Source organism: Sorex araneus, chromosome 4, assembly GCF_027595985.1.
Source record: "Sorex araneus isolate mSorAra2 chromosome 4, mSorAra2.pri, whole genome shotgun sequence".
Taxonomy (NCBI): Eukaryota; Metazoa; Chordata; class Mammalia; order Eulipotyphla; family Soricidae; genus Sorex; species Sorex araneus.
The window spans coordinates 110562370-110580062 of NC_073305.1; the positions used below are offsets into that span (position 1 = coordinate 110562370).

The following is a 17693-nucleotide window of genomic DNA, read 5'->3' on the forward strand; positions in this document are numbered from 1 at the left end:
CTTTTATAGGGCCAGGCACACTTTTCTTTTCAAGATTAAAACTGAGAATTGTGCCATTACCAAAATGCTTACTCTCATGGAGCATGAATTTTCTTCAAGGAAACTTAAAGGCCCAAATAATCTGCAATGATCTCTAAAACCTTCAGAAGTTTTTCAGGATTAAAAATAATAAGAAATGTTCTGCTGTATTCTTAAATGACTAGGGAGTCAAAATTGAGAAACCTTCAGGGGTCATTTTGAAGTTTTAAAAAATTGTTTGATTAATCATCCTTTAGTTTTTGCACCATTTGATTGTAAAACAATTGTCATATTGTAATATAATTAACATACACTGGAGTACTTACACAGTTGTATATAAATTTTGAGAGATACTTGCAGTCATCAGATCAAAACTGGACACCACATAGAACATTGACATCAACATTTACACTCTTCAGAGATTTTCTGTACCTCTTTGTAGTCTCTTGTTTCCCCTGCACTTCTTGATCTTTGAAAACACAGGTCTCTTCTGGTCATAGACTTCTGCTTTTTCTCTGGGCAGTTTTACAGAGTCATGAAGTATTAAACATTATGTCTGACTTCTCTCATTTTATATAACACATTTGAGAGTCATTCCAAAAACAAGCCTCACAATGGAGACATTACTCGTGCCCACTTGAGCAAATTCATGAGCAGTGGTATGACAGGGACAGTGACAATGATATGTTTTAGTATATATCACTAATTTATATCGTTATGGGTCATACGAAAACATGTTTTATTTTCTGGTTGAAAGAAAGATATTTCAGTGATTTGGGGGGGAGCAATAAATGCTGTACATTTTTGGCAAGTATTTATTCTGTATATCTACTTTCATATTATGGGAGAATATGTTAGAATGGAATACCTGGTTTATATGGTAAATGCACTTTAAGCTATTTTGTTGGGACAGGGAGGGGAGCCTACCTCAAAGGATACTCCTTGCTCTGTGCCTGGGGGTCACTCCTGATATACTTAGGGGACCTTGTGATTTGGTCAAATCTGGGCCTCCCACATGTGAAGTATACACTCAGCATATATCTCTCTGGCCCAAAACTTTTCCTTATTTGGAGGTGCAGGGTTTGGGCCATACACCAGGGTCACTTCCTGTGATCCTCAGGATTTACTCCTGGCTCTGGGCTCAGAGATCACTCCTGGGGCTGCTTGAAGATCTTATGAAGTGCTGGGTATTAAACCTGGTTCAGCCATATACCAGGCATGTGTCTTAACCACTATAATAGCCCTCTGTCCCCCTCTGAAAGAAATCAAGTTTTTCTGTTTATTTTCTTATGTTGGGGTAGGTGTGGTTTGAGCTGCATGTGCCAGTGCTTGGGGCTGCTGAAGGTTTTATGCATAGGATTACTTACAGTAGGGGGACCATGCAGTGCCCGAGATCAGGACTAGGTCTCCTGTGTGCCAATCAGGCACTCAGCCCTTGAGTGATTTCTCTGGTTACTTTCCCTTTTTCATTTTACATTTTTTTTTTTAGGTGCTGGGATTTTACTTTATTTTATTTTACTTTTTGAGCTTTTTTGGGTCATACCTGGATATGCAAAGGGGTTACTCCTGGCTTTGCACACAGGAATTTCTCCTGGAGGTGCTCAGGGGACCATGTGAGATGCTGGGAATCGAACCTAGGTCGGCTGCGTGCAAAGCAAACACCCTACCCACTTGCTATTGCTCCAGCCCCAGGTACTAGGATTTTAAATACAGCTAGTTACACTTTTTTTTACTTTCCTTTTTTTAAATGACAGTCTTATTAAGATAGAATATACATGCCATATATTTCCCCTTTTAAAATTCTATTTTATTTTTAAATTTGGGAGATTTGAGTGCTACACCCGGCAGTGCTCAGGGCCTACTCTCAGCTCTGTCCTCAAAGGTTACTTCTAGTGGTGCTGGAGACCAGGCGGTTCCAGAGATCAAACACGGGCAAGCCACATACAAGACAAGCACCTTATAAACCCTTTTAACTATTCTCTTGCCCCTTCTATAGTTATCTTTTAACACATACACTTTAATGGTTTTTAGTATATACAAAGTTCCACTATGACCACTAATTTCAGAACATTTTAATTACCCCAAAGAGAAAGAAACCCTATACCCATTAATTATACAAGGTTTCTGGCAAGACCACTAATATACTTCTGTTTGTATAGGGTTGCTTATTCTGAAAAAATTGTAGAAATAGAATTATGTGGCATGTATTCGTTTTCAAATGGCTTCTTTCATTTTCAATCCTATTTTCAAAATTCATCTGTACTAAAGCACTTATCAATATTTCACTCATTTTAATTAGTGATTAGTCCATTGCATGAAGATGCCATATTTTATCTATCACCAGTTGATGAGTGTTTGAGTTATTTATTAGTTTGTGGCAGCTATGACTAATGCACTATGGTGCTCAGAGGGACTTTGACAGGCTGGAGATTGAAATCATGTCCCTCCGCCTGCTAGGCATGTGCCCCTGACCGCTGAGGGATCTTTCCAGCCCCTTACACTTCTTTAAAAAATCAAATTTCATGAAAGACTAATTTCTATTATTCTGTTACCTTAAATAAAAATTTACAGCCAACTAGAAAAATGGATTTACACAGTAATTAACATCAAAGAAATAAAGACAATTGAAACAGGAAAGATGCTCAATATTATAAGTGAAATGAAAATTTAATTTCTAGTACTGGGCAAGAGTACAGCAGGTAGGGCACTTGCCTTGTACCTAGTCTACCTGGATTCAATCCTAGCCATATCACTCACTTATGATACTCTGTAAAAAATACAAACGCACATGAGGAAGGGTGATGTGTGTCCATGGAATCTTGAGGCAGCGCTCTCTCTCTCTCTCTCTCTCTCTCTCTCTCTCTCTCTCTCTTTCTCTTTCTCTTCCTCTCTCTCTTTCTCTTTTCTCTTTCTCTCTCTCGCCACTCTCATTTGGTGCTCTCGAGCTGCTGTATATGGACCAGATTGGGATGGCTCCTCCTTTGTGCTCTGCTTCTGTGTGTGCTGCTGTGCTCTCTTCTGTTTGTCTCTATCTCTGATTCTGTCTCTGTCATCTCTCCTCTGGTCTCTTCTGACCTCTCTCTGTCTCTGTCATCTCTCCTCTGGTCTCTTCCGATCTCTCTTCTGATCTCTCTTTCTCTGAAGCCCTTCTGCTTCAGTCTCTGAGCCCCACTCGCTTTTACTTCTTACTCTGACTCTGATTTCTCCCTCCTTTGCTTTTACAGTCTTAGTTTATATAGCAATCACATAGGGTGATTAACTCAAGGACCAAATCTCATCTAAGGAGATTACTCCAGAATACTAGGAGATTCGTTTAAGGGCAGGAGCCCATTCAGGGTGTTTAGCTTTCTTCTTTCCTCAGCTAGTAATCCACTTAAATAGTTATAGTAAATTTACTTCTAATATTTCTAGCAATGTCATTCTGTTTGGGCACAGTAGGAAATATATCAAACTTAAAGTTTGGTTCTTTCTGAGGACATCTCACTATATTTTCCAGACCACAGTCCTCGGGCCAGGTTAGTTTTCCTAACCCCAGCAGGGTCCTAGTCTCGTTGTTACTTATGGATCATGACAGCATTTGTCTATCACCATGTTCTCAACTTATAGTTGAGTATTGTGGTGCTTTGGCCTGACCCACTTTGATGCCAGGCTAGCTCACATCTTGCCCTGGGTCCATTCCATCCCTCGTCAGGACCCTGCTTTTGGGGTGCTAGGAAATAAGGGCACTCAGTTAAGACAGCAGATGCCAAGTTCCCTGCGGCAAGGCTAAAAGGACAAACCCAATGTTATTCTACAATACTACAAGCTTCATTAGGAGTGATCCCTGAGCACAGAGCCCTGATTAAGTCCTGAGCACCATCGCACCATCGGGCATGTCCCAAAAAACAGAAATAAAAAAGAAAATTTGAACTATTAATATAGCAGCTATATATTGGATTGGCAAAAATTAAAGGTACACGAATAACTATAGGTGAAACAAATTGTCATATATTGTTTGGAATATATAATATCTATAGAATGCTTTACATTATTTAAATTGCCACTGCATATTTACTAAGACTTGGACATCTTGCTTTGAGGGATGATTTATCCAGAGGTGTACTTCAACGTTACAGAAGTACATTTCAGCATTACTTAAAACCAAAAATGTTCATAAGTACAATATGTACTTATCATCAGGAACCTAATTGAATAAGTTTATGATTGCAAATATTTACAAGTACAGTCAGTATCCATCATAAGGAGGCTAGGTATGGAAATGTATAACAGCAAATATTTACAAGTACAAAGAAGCATCCATCATTAGGAACCCAATTAAAATAGAATTTATAAAAGGTTATACTTTTTTTGGCCCAAAATTTTTGAAGGTCTTAATGTAGTGAACAGAAAAAAATTCAAAATATTGTTAAATAAAAATGTCAGTATATCGAGTGCAGAGCCAGGAGTAACCTCTGTGCATTGCCAGGGTGACCCAAGAAGCAAAAATAAATAAATAAAATAAAATAAAGAATTAAAAAAAAAATGTCAGTATATCAGTGATATATGCATGTGGTTGTGTTTTTGTTGTTTACATTGCAGAAAATAATGGTAATATTTGTTGCTTTGCAAAAAGGAAATTGGATGGCCACAAAATAGATGGGGGGAGTGTGCTTTTTTGTAGAATATACTTTAATGCACCTGATTTTCTTTGTACGATCCTCCACCAATGTTTGAGCAGGGGTACCCAAGGACCATTCCCAGGATGCAGGAAGAGACAGTGTAGGCCTGATTGTTTGGTTGTTAGGCTCAACAGTGCTCAGGGCCCCCAAGGTCACATCTAGTATTGCTTTGGGGGATCATTTGGTACCAGTGATAAAACTTAGCCCCTCATGCCAGGCCACTCAGGTTATCCTTTCACTTTATGTTTCTTAAATCTTAAGTTAATGTACTTGATGTACCTATTCAAAGTAATGTAACTAGTTATTGGTAATGTACTCAGAAGCATTCTTTTAGTTATTAGATTAAATGAAAAATTGCTTCGTTTTCATGGTAAGTGTTTCTTCCTATAAAAAACAATAGGCATTAAAAGTTTTTTTTTTATTCTAGGTAGAAGCTGTAAGTACTTCGGTGCAGGACTCAAGTGTACTTGTACAGAGAAGCACACTGGACCTCATACTCTTCTGTTTTCCATTCCATATGAGTCAGGTAAAACATTAATGCCAATAGAAGGCTATTCTTTGATATCATAGATTTATAATTTGTCTTTTTTAAAGTTAAATTATTTTGCTTTATAATCCAGTAAGTTTGTAGAAAACACTTTCCATTTTATGAGATAGAATTGTAAAAATTTTGAAGGTACATCATGTAGTACTCATCTCTAACTCTGAGTAGTCCAAGACTTGAAAGCCAGACAGACTTTCTACCTGACTATTAATTCTATTCACTTACTGTTTTCTAGTTTGGTAAATTGAGGATGCCTGTCCTATCCTTAGTAGTTAACCCTAATTTGAAGGAAAAGTACTTAGTTACTGTGACATTTCATACTTCTTGATTTATTACAAATGAGAGCAACTAACAAAAATTACAAGTGCTTTATTCTGGTACTTAATCATGGTCTTCAATTATTTTTTTCAAGCACCGTGATTTACAAAATTATTTATATTTGGGTTTTAGACACACAGTGTTACAGCACTAATCCCACCACCAGTATCAACTTCTCTCCACCTGTGTTCCCAAGGTCCCTCCTATACCCCACCAATTCTCCCCACTCTGCCTTCTTGATAGGCACCTTTTTAAGTTCTGTTGTTCAAGTGTAGGTCTCATGATTTCATTGATGTTTGGATAGTTAGGTCGATCATTCTTTAATACCACTGAATCTCCTTGACCCCCAACCCTTTCATTACTTCTCCCTGTACCTCCACTCTATTTCTTTTCTTCTTCTTTCACCCTGAGGCTAAGGGTGATATAGGTACCTCCCTCCTTTAGCAATTGCATTCGCTCATCTAATTATTCTGACTACCACATACAGTATACCATATTTCTCCTGTTTCTTCTGACTTACTTCATGTAACATATGTGATAGCTTTCAGGTCTATCCATGTTGCTGCAAATTGCATGATTCTGTTATTCTTTATAGCTGTGCAGTATTTTGTTATGTACATATACCGTGGGCTGGAGCGATAGCACAGCGGTAGGGCATTCGCCTTTCACGTGGCCGACCCATGTTCGATTCCTCCACCCCCCTCGGAGAGCCTAGCAAGCTACTGAGAGTATCGCGCCTGCATGGCAGAGCCTGGCAAACTACCCGTGGCGTATTGGATGTGCCAAAAACAGTAACAAAAAGTCTCACAATGAGAGACGTTACTGGTGCCCTCTCGAACAAATCGATGAGCAATGGGATGACAGTGACAGTGACATATACCGTATCTTTATAATCCTGTTATCTGTTATCTGTTGTTGGGCATTTAGGTTGATTCTAAGTCTTAGCTATTATACTGAGTGCTGAAATGAATTGTGGTGTGCATACATTTTGAATGAACTTTTTTTTTTTTTTGGAGGGTCCTGGGGATAGATACCCCAAAGTGGAGTTGCTGGATCAATTCTGAGTTTACTGAGATCTCTCCATACTGTTTTCCATAGGGATTGGACCAGACAACATTCCTACCAGGAGTGGATGAGAGTTGTTTTTTTTTCATCACAACTCTGCCAACAGATTGTTCCCAGTATTTTTTATATGTGCCATTCTCACTGATATAAGATGATATCTCATTGTCATCTTGATTTGAATTTTCCTAATAATAAGTGATGATGAGCATTTTTGGCCATCTGTTGGCCTGTCAGAGAATTGTCTGTTCATTTCCTCCACCCATTTTTTGATGGGGTTTTTAGACTTATTTTTTGGGGGGGTTCATCTTTGTGAATTCTTTACATATCGTGGATATCAACCCTTTTTTGTGATATGCTGACTGCAAATATGTTTTCTCACTCAGCTATCTTTCAGTTTTAGCCCATGTTCCTTTGTTACACAGAACCTTTTTAGTTTGGTATCTCATTTGTTTGGTTTTAGTTGTGTCATTTTTGCCAATGGCCTCATAATGTTGAAGACTTTTTTGAACTCTAGATCTTGGAGCATTCTGCCTATATGTTCTTCAATGTACCATATAGATTCAGGTATGATCTGAAGGTTTTTAATCTACTTTGGGTTGACTTTTGTGTAAGATATGAGGTTATGGATCCAGCTTTAATTTCTTACATATGGTTATCCAATTCTCCCAACATTTGTTGGAAAACTGTCTTTATTCCATTTCATGCTCTCAGTTCCTTTGTCAAATCTTAACTGATTTGACATATAGATGGGGTTTATCCTTGGATATTCTAATCTGACTACTTGGTCAGAGAGTCTTTTGTTGTTCAGTATCATGCTGTTTTGATCACTATAGCTTTATAGAATAGTTTCAAATTAGGTAATGAGATGCCTCCCAGTTTCTTATTTTTCAGTATGGTTTTGGCTATCTGGGGCATTCATTTTTAAACAGAAGTTACTTCAATTCCATTGGAGTTCTAAACTTGAATGAGAAGAACTGTATAGCACCAGTATATAAGCATTCAGAATGGCAGAACTATATACCTGGTAAAATTGATAAAGTATGATTCAATTTTTCTATGTTGGAAAAGTAGGTTTGATTCTAAAAATCACTAGAAAAAATATCTGGGGGGTTTGTCAGAAATATGTTTAATTAAATAGCTAGTTAATTTACTATTATTATCCATATTCACATTTTATATTAACTTATTCAGTTTGAAATTAGGCTATTAGTGATTGAATTTGTAGTTCATTGTCTGTGTTGTCCCTAGTTTGGACATAAACCATCCAGAGTTTCTATTTTGAAACTTCTATCCTTAAAACCGGGGTCTTTTACTTTTCTTTGGGTTTTCACAGAAATATCCACTATCGTATCCTGATATAAGCACAATGTACTCGTCAAGGGATGGACAAAATAGTTTACTTTTTAAAAGATTATAAATGATAACAAAGAGCATGCCAAAGGAGTATTTTGTAGGTTAAAGGCCTAAAATATTTGTTTGCTAGCTCTTCTATTAAAAATTATTGATTTTTCTCAAGCTTTCTTCCTTGCCAAATATTAAACATTGCTAGTGTTTCAGTATAATGTGTAACTCCACAAGGTTTAAAGAATTACGTCATGATGGACTTAAGTTGAGAAGAACTTCACTGTAACATCAGCAGGCCAGGGATTTTGAATTGGTTTTCAGCCTAATCTTCGTTCAGTACTTTCTTATCCAACTACCTCTCTATACTTTTACCAGACAAGATTTTTCCAAACTTTGCCTTCTACAGTTTGTTTTTATTTTAAGATAGTATCTATGTAAAATACAAGCTTTAATACTATCTAAACCATAATAAAAAGAATTTTAATATATATGTATATGTGTGTATGTGTTTGTGCTTGTGTGTAAAAATGAAAACTGTATCCTTAAAATATCTAGATTAAAGTGAAAAATATTAAGATTTATTAAAGCTGAGCCATAAAGACAATACAGGGGTTAAAGTGCTTGCTTTGCACACATCCAAACCACATTTGAACACCACATATGGTCTTCTGGCCACTGCCAAGGAGTAACTCCTGAGCACATAGCCAGAGATAAGCCCTGTGTATAGCCAGAATTTTTTTTTCCCCATCCTCACCAAAAGAATTTTATTAAAGTTGATTGTGAATACAATAGGGTTGGTTATATAGTTTTCTGTATTTTTATGAATGCTTCAGTTACTGTAAAATCATTACTTCTTCGTGTGTGTGTGTGTGTGTGTGTGTGTGTGTGTGTGTTTGGTGTTGGGGATTGAATCTAGGGCCTCCCACATGCAAGTCATGTGCTAAAGAACAAAAAATGAAATATATGGGAATTTATGAAGATACTAGACATCTGAAGAATTTGTAGTCTGTTCATAAGACTAAAATTATGAAGGACTAAATACACATGATGATTTTCTTATGACTTTCCTATCTTTCTGTTTTGTTTTGTATCAGCTCTGCTATTAGATAAAGGACTTTAACTGGAGACAAGATCGTCCATTTATAGTTTCTTTTATACAACGAAATAGTTCTGGTACCTACATTTTCTTGTGTGTAGGTACCTATATTTTCTAACATGTAAATAATCCCCTATGTTTGAAAGATTATTTTTTTATATATCTTGTAGCACTGTTATCCCATTGGTATATCTTGTTTTATATATCTTGTATATACTTTATATACCTTGAAGTTAGGTAGTTTTTTGCGGCCCAAACATGCTTGCTGCATAATTCTTTTTGTCCAGAGTGTTGGGTGGCCTGAGAGGATGTCTGCATTTCAGGTGCCACCTGAACTTTGGCATTCAGAGAGGCAGCATGGGCTTCCCTGAAGCCTGTGGACCTTACCTCAGTGGACTGGCCAAAAGGAGCAGGTGCTTTGTTTTTTTCCACTGCTGTCTCTGAACACCTCCATCAGTCCCTGGCCAACTGTGGGACCTTACTAAATATCTTTTGCATCAATAAATAAAGGACAGTAAATAAACAATTTAATTCACATGGCAGAGCCTGGCAAGCTCCCCGTGGTGTAGTTGATCTGCCAAAAACAGTAACAATGATAGGTCTCATTTCCCTAATCCTGAAAGATCCTCCAGTGTGGTACTGTTGGGAATAACAAGTAAAGAGAGGCTGCTAAAATCTCAGGGATAGGACGAATGGAGATGTTATTGGTGCCCGCTCGAGCAAATCAGTGAACAACAGGATGACAGTGATACAGTGACAGTGATAATCTAAAAGAAAAAAATAGCTAATTTGTTTTCCTGTGTTAACATGACCATATTTCCAACTTTCTTAGGCAACTCGACCAGACATGATCAGGATCTTGTCTGCAGCTCTCCATGTAGTTCTCAGGAGAGATATGTCCCTGAACCGAAGGCTTTATGCATGGCTTCTTGGTAGGTGTCTGATGTGTGTGGGCTTAGGTGGGAAAAGATGAAGGGAAATTTGCCTACAAAGTATTATCTAATTGTATGTATACCCTACCAGCAGATTCTGAAAGTTTTAACTGTGCAATAAGAATATGAAGTCAAAACCATGTAGTGTATGAAGAAATTTCAAAAGCATCTTAGTTGAAGACAACACTATTTTAATCCATAGGACATGCTCCTTCTTACAAAACATTTTCCCCTTATAAATTAAGATGGTTATAGTATTTTAAAAAAGGAATAAATTAATTAATAAGCAAAATATTGACAATTTTCAGCTTTGAAGTAAATACTAATAATCTAAGTATTTGGGCCAATACTGCTATTCCTCACATGGTACCAGTCTCCCACTGTGCCAATTTCAGGGTTGTGTACACTTCTTACTGCCACTCTTTTTGTGGGAGATTAGACTGTCTTCACAACTCCTTACCACCCAGAATGAGAGGATACCATAACAATTTAGCCAAGGTTTTCTGAATAGTTATTTCCCTATTCATGAGATTTTTTTAAAAGGATATTTCTGGAAGAATACTATGATACTTACATATTGAATTGGTTTCCCTTATTAAACTATCTAAAATGATCTCTCTTGCTGACATTGATTGGGCTACTAATTGGTAAGTGTTTAGTGCTGTTTTTGAGATATTTGCTGTTTTAGTGTTTAGTGAAAAAATAGTTATAGGAATTCCATTTTAATGTAATTTGCTATTTATTTCCATGGAGGTTTTGATAACAATGGTGCCATCATAGGACCCAGAAGCACAAGACACAGTAATCCTGAAGAACATGCCACTTACTATTTCACAACCTTTTCAAAAGAATTGTTGGTTCAGGTAAAAGTGCTTTCATTTCCATTTTGATCATTTCTTGACAACTAGATTTATGTAGAATTTAAGCCAAGGTTTTGCCTTAATTGAATTAATTCATAATTTAAAGAATGGATGTAAGGCTCATAAACTTCCTAAGAATGACTATACCATAACTACAATCATTTAGTATTCATGCACCTGACTGACTTGACTACTAGCGTGGATTTAGTAAATTCATAGTTCTTAATACTTTGCTTTTGTAACTTTTTAAAATATGGTTCAGGTTGTCTCATGCATTGATGCTACAGAGTTAAACATTTTGGGAGCTGGAGCTATTGTACAGGGGGTAGGATGCTTGTCTTTCGTGTGGCTGTGTGGGCTTCGATCCCTGATACTCCATAAGGGTCCTCCTCATCCCTCCAGAAGTGATCCCTGAGAGCAAGGAGTAAGCCCTGAAAAATGCTGGTTGTGGCTGAATACAATAAAAAGTTAAACATTTCTAAAAATGGATCTAAAATCTCAGTTATTTTAGTACCTGTGTTACCCCAGGAAATGTGGTACAGAGGATTCAAAAAGTGAGCAAGTGTTATAACTGTAAATACTAAACTGATCCAGAGGTTTGCTTTTTTTACACTTCTGTTTTATATCTTTAAGATACCTCAGAATAAATCCAGCCTCCAAACTTGTGACATTGGAAGCATTTTCAATAGAGAGGTCATGAAAATATAGTTGGTTATGGCTCAGAAATGGGCAAATTATGTAATGGCATGTTGATGCTTGGGGCATAATGTTTTGATCTTAGATTAAAAATTTTATAATTTTATTTTGGTTTTGAGATTATACCAAGCAGTGCTCCTGGCTTACTCCTGGCTCTGGGCCTCAAAGTATAACTCTTGGTAGTGTTCAGGGGATGTGTTCCCAGAAATCAAACTCATCTACGTGTAAGGCAAGTACCTTACCTGCTATACTTTTTTTCTGATCCTTTATGTGGTGCTGAGGATCAGATACAGTTTGGCCACATAGAAAGCAAGAGCTTTACTCACTATAGTATCTCTTTAATCCTTTAACACATTTTTTATATATGAGATACTCCAATCAAATAATTCATGAGTTTTTCTTTATTTTTTGTGACTTTTTTTTTAGAGAGAAAATGTAAACGCTGTCTTCATCTCTCAAATAAAATATAACCTATATTTTTCCCCTGCTGAAGGAAAAAAACAGTTAATTGAAAGAATTTCAGAAAAGCAATACAGGATATAAATGCTCCATCAAATATGTTATAGTTAGCAAATACTTTAGAGAAAAGTATCTGATTGTGTTTTCTTTTTTAAAGGCAATGGTGGGGATCTTACAAATGAATGGATTTGGAGAAGAAAGCACTTTAATGCAGGATCTAAAACCTTTTCGTATTTTAATCAGCTTACTAGACAAACCTGAGCTAGGTAATATATATTAATATGTGTGTAATCTGTTTTAAAATATAACTGTGTTTATTATATATTATTTTATAGTACAAATATAAAAAAATACTTCAGTTTCTGTATTTGAGGTGACTTTTAAATTGATGTTCTCAACAATTTATTTAAAATTCACTAGAAGCTATTAAGAAAATTATTTTCAATTGGTATGTCAGTTTCCTATTACCTTGAACTATAACAGGAGACATTTTAAGAATACTGTTTGAATGATCTTTTTTTGCTATTTTTTTTTAATTGAATCACTGTGATATACAGTTGCAAAGCTTTCATGTTTGAGTTTCAGTCATACAATGATCGAACACCCATACCTCCACCAGTGCACATTTTCCACCACCAATGTCTCCAATATCCCCCCACCCCTTCCCTTCCTAACCCTCCCCCTGCCTATTTGGCAGACAATTGCCCCCATATTCTCTCTCTCTCTCTCTCTCATTTGGGCATTATGGCTTGCAATATAGAAACTGAGCGGCTATCACATTTGGTCCTTTGTCTACTTGTTTGAATGAATCTTAATCTGAATTTAGTTACTGAAATTCAAATGCTCATGATCTGTCATAACTATCCTATAGTTTATAGAATTCATGGACTTGAACAGAAATATTTGGTTTTTATCTCTCAACTTTCTATCCCAGTTTTGTGTTTTCCTTTCTTTGTCATATGTTTCTTAACTTTTAGATCTGTTGGAAAGTTTGTCAAGACACCTGGAGCAGAAATTAAGAAAGTCCATAAATATTTATAACAATGGAATGAAATAATAAATTATGTAATTGTATTATATTATTATGCATATTTTAGCAAATATTCTTAAGTCATCCCACCAGCCCCTAATATAGCTGTTATTTTGTTAATCTTTCTTTTTAGCTATTTTGTTACAAAAGAAGCTCAAGAATTTTTTAAAGGAGATTGATATCCATATCTGTTATACACTTAAGTTTAGTCTTATTCATTTTTGTATGATTCAAGTTAACAATAGCTACAAGTATAATTTAGTGAATGCTCATTATCTGAGACCTGTGCTACCTGCCTTACAAATACTTTTGCTAGTTCTCCTTATTCACCTGTATATTTGAGCATATTCTCATTCTAGATGAGATCACTGCAGCTCAAAAAAGCAAAATAACCTGTCCAAAGAAATAGAACTAATAACTGGCAATAATAACTCTGATTGTATAATTTTATGACAAATTATATTTAAATAAACATTCATTTATTCAGTTATTTACTCATTTGCTAGCTGTGGGGGGAACTATATGGTTTTTTATTAAATGATGCTCCATGAAATTATAGTGCAATAAAAACTACTTAAATACAGAAGTTTGTATTAACTATGATAATCAAAAAGCTTTAAGTAAATTGAAAATGCTTTTGTTACACAAGATATATAAGGAGATAAAGAAGGTGCTTCACAGAAATATAGATTTACCACTTATGAATTGTGCTCAGTACCATAGAAATCTGAGAGGTTTACATTTCTCTCTTTAAAAATAATTCTGGGGTTGGCTAGGCAGTTTCACATCCTTTAGACACCAAGTATCTTTCTAATTTTTTTTATTATTATTTTTTTTATTTGGGGCACCATGGTTTAGTAATTATTTGTTTTAAGTCATCCTTTAATCAGACCATTTTTACATAATCATACCAATGTTAATTATTGGCTTCAATGTGTCTATTAATTTTAGGACCTGTAATTCTAGAAGATGTTCTAATTGAAGTGTTTAGAACATTATATTCTCAGTGCAAAGCAGAATTGGATATTCAGATGGAACCTCCCTTCAGCAAGGACCATGCTCAGTTAAGCAGGTATCTATCAAAGAAATAGTCATTATATAAATATGTACCTATTTATTGAGAATAAAATAGAAAATACTCTTATAAATTTTGTGTTCTGAATTGTAAAATTGATTTAAAGTATCATTTAATTTCAGTATGAACTCTCCTAGTTAATGACACTACTTTTTCTAACATTCACTCATATAACTGCTGTATAAACAAACTCCTACATGCTAGGGTTGATTTTTAATCCTGTCAGTTTAGAAAATCAAACTTTAGCAGGTATTGTGAAGGTATAGATACTGGAGACTTTGTTCACACTTAAACTCACAAGAGATTCACTGGCACTTGTCAGTTAGTAAGGATTATTTGCACAATTTGACATGCTCAAGACCAAATCATAGAAAGGCATTAACACAGAGTAAGTGAACTTAAGTATACCATATGTTCTTTAAACGATTTTTCATTTAAGTTATGGACATTCATAGATATGTATGTGTGTGTGTGTGTGTGTGTGTGTGTGTGTATTTTTTGATGCCTGGGAAAGGTCGTATAATAGCATGTTCCTCAAGTCAGTGATAAATATTGATAGTCTTATATTTTATTCTGTACACAACTTTTTTTTTTTTTTGGTTTTTGGGTCACACCCGACGATGCACAGGGGTTACTCCTGGCTCTGCACTCAGGAATTATTCCTGGTGGTGCTTGGGGGACCATATGGGATGCTAGGATTTAAACCCGGGTCAGCTGCGTGCAAGACAAACGCCCTACCCGCTATGCTATCACTTCAGCCCCCACAACTTATTTTTTGTTTGCATTTTTATTTGGGACCATACCTGGCAATGCTCAGGGGTTACTCCTGGTTCTGTGCTCAGAAATTACTCCTGATCGTGCTCAGGGTACCATATGGGATAACGGAGATCAGACCTATGGCCTTGTGCAAGACCAGTGCCCTACTCACTATACTATCTCTCTGGCGTCTATAGAGTTTATCTTTTATCCAGTCTCATCTATTGTAATATTACAAAGATTCTGAGAGTGTGTATGTAAATCTTATTTACATAATTTTAATTAGTATCTTGTTAGGCTTTATAAATGCTCTTTCCTTTTAATATAGGACATACTTCATATGTTATATGAAGTATAATAGCAACATCTAGTAGGCTAGTTCTCTCTCTTGGAGAACCTGACGAGCTATCCTGAGTCTATTGCCCACTTGGGAGAGCCTGGCAAGCTCGCCGTGGCATATTCATATCCAAAATACAGTAACAGATATACACAAACCTCTCGGAGAGCCCGGCAAGTGACCTAGAGTATCCCGCCTGCACAGCAGAGCCTGTCAAGTTACCCATGGCGTATTTGATATGCCAAAAACAGTAACAATAGGTCTCATTCCCCTGAGCCTGAAAGAGCCTCCAATCATTGGGAAAGACGAGTAAGGAGAAGCTACTAAAATCTCAGGGCTGAGTGTAATAGAGACGTTACTGGTGCCTGCTCAGGTAAATCAACGAACAATGGGATGACAGTGATACTTCATATATTACAACATTTTAAGACAGTTTTTTTTCTAAGCATAATACCCTGTAATTTTAGTAGTAACATTAATATTGACTAACCTGTCAATTGTTTAGGACTAGAATAGTAGGATATGTGGGTAGAAAAGAAATTAATAGGATAAATGGTGTCCACCTGAGTTAGCAAAGTTATTGACTGGAATACCAATAATATGACTTATAGTTCTTATTTTTGTTTTTCAAACCAAGAATAATATTTGATATAAGCTTTCTTAAGCAAATCCTTAATAGCACAGGAAGTCAGAGAATCCTTCATAATCAAGCTATGAAGATCAAATCACTGTTCATATGTTTATATGATACTAAAGGAAGCAAAAAAATTAATACCAAGTTAACATACACTAAAAATAGTTTTAAAATAACTTCCTGTCGGGGCTGGAGTGATAGCACAGCAGGTAGGGCATTTGCCTTGCACGCGGCCGACCCAGGTTCGATTCCCAGCATCCCATATGGTCCCCTGAGCACCACCAGGAGTAATTCCTGAGTGCAAAGCCAGGAGTAATCCCTGTGCATCACCAGGTGTGACCCAAAAAAAAAAAAAGTAAAATAACTTCCTGTTGTTTTCTTCAAAGTATGGCTATTTTTTTTTCTAATGTATGTCTGATTTGTGATTACATGTTTAAACTCTGAAAACTCAAATTTGCAAAATGAGTTACAAATAAAATAATTGAAAGGTAATAGATAAAATATTTTATAGCAATTTTCTCACTATCAAATTTTTAGCAACTTCCTAAGAAAATACTGCTGTAACAACATATTATTAAATTTAAATTTGAAAATTTTTTTAAAGTTCTGAAATTAGAAATGTTAATGTTTACAAGTTTTTTGGTCTTTTTTTTAGTAAATTAAGAGAAAATAAGAAAACAGCAGAGCTGATTAAAACTGCCAACCTTCTCTTTAATTCTTTTGAGCCTTATTATATGTGGGATTACGTTGCACGTTGGTTTGAAGAATGTTGCAGGTTTGTAAACCATTCATTTTAATCAGATACAAAGTCAATTTTTAAAAATTATTGTATGTTGATGTAGAGAAATCAGCAAATTTGTGCTTCTTACCTTAGCACATTTCCACAGAATTATCACCATTTTGAAATTCCTTCATTATTCACGTTTTTAAAATATTGGATCCAAGTCATACTTCGATGACAAAAGTCCTCCATCCCTCAGAAAATGAAACTTTTAAAGTGTTCTGAAATTCCAAGAATAGTCTACCTGAGTAGAGTATCTATCTTGACTCCAGACCATTTGCTGTCAGAAATAAATTAACCTCTCAATTCTGGGGAGCATAGTAAAAAGCAAGCATGTACAATCTCAAGATTAGAAATTAAAAATAAAAATGTTGACTCTGTGTTAAAGATGACTCAGTCTTCTTTGATGATTTAAGAAGTTGTTTGCTTAATCATTCAGCAGATAGCTGAATAGAAACACTCCTTCGAAAAGCACTATGCGAGGCATGTTCCTTGTCTTCAAAGATCTTATAGTAAGACATTCACATACATTGTATATTACATGAAGCATTACAAATGCTTCAGTAGAGATTAATTGTGGTAGAAATTTTCACTATCTTTTCAGCATCTGAACCAAGCCTGGAGTTTTACAACTTCATTTTCACACTCACAAATATATCTGTGTATCCTTCTTTAGCAGGGACTTTTACTTTTACTTTTACTTCCATGCTTTAGAGCCTTTACTTGTGATGTTTCTTTTAAACTAGCAATTCCCCTTGCCTATCTGGCAAGATTTTTCACAGTGATCCTCATTTTTCAGTAAACTTCCACTACTCCTTTGACTCTCCCAGCATCTTTTTCTACACTGCCATATTATGAAATTTACTTACCTCTATGTTTATATTTCTTACTATTAGGGACTTAGCATATTCTTCCCTAGCTCTGTCTTCAGAGTGCAGTACAATGTATGATCATATAGAATTAATAAGTTTAATGTGAATGTTTGTTGGAGCAGTGGTCTCAACACTTGGAGTGGAAAAGCCTTCTGGAAAGAGGTAATATTTGAGTTCAGCCCTTGAAAGTCAGATGCATTCTGAATGTGAGAGATGAG

The 17693-nt window shown here is 35.8% G+C and overlaps 1 protein-coding gene across 10 annotated transcripts in view; it reads left to right on the forward strand.

The window, feature by feature from the left end:
* The window catches only part of DOP1A (DOP1 leucine zipper like protein A), a 111722-nt gene that overhangs the window by 41241 nt on the left and 52788 nt on the right, over positions 1–17693 (forward strand). For 8 of the 10 annotated variants that reach the window (XM_055134471.1, XM_055134475.1, XM_055134476.1 and 5 more), the window contains 6 exons: positions 5104–5202; positions 9876–9975; positions 10729–10838; positions 12148–12256; positions 13972–14092; positions 16478–16597. In XM_055134471.1, the coding sequence (XP_054990446.1) occupies positions 5104–5202; positions 9876–9975; positions 10729–10838; positions 12148–12256; positions 13972–14092; positions 16478–16597 (659 nt within the window). The remainder of the gene's footprint in view (positions 1–5103; positions 5203–9875; positions 9976–10728; positions 10839–12147; positions 12257–13971; positions 14093–16477; positions 16598–17693) is intronic. The other 2 variants (XM_055134473.1, XM_055134477.1) reach the window with 1 other exon arrangement.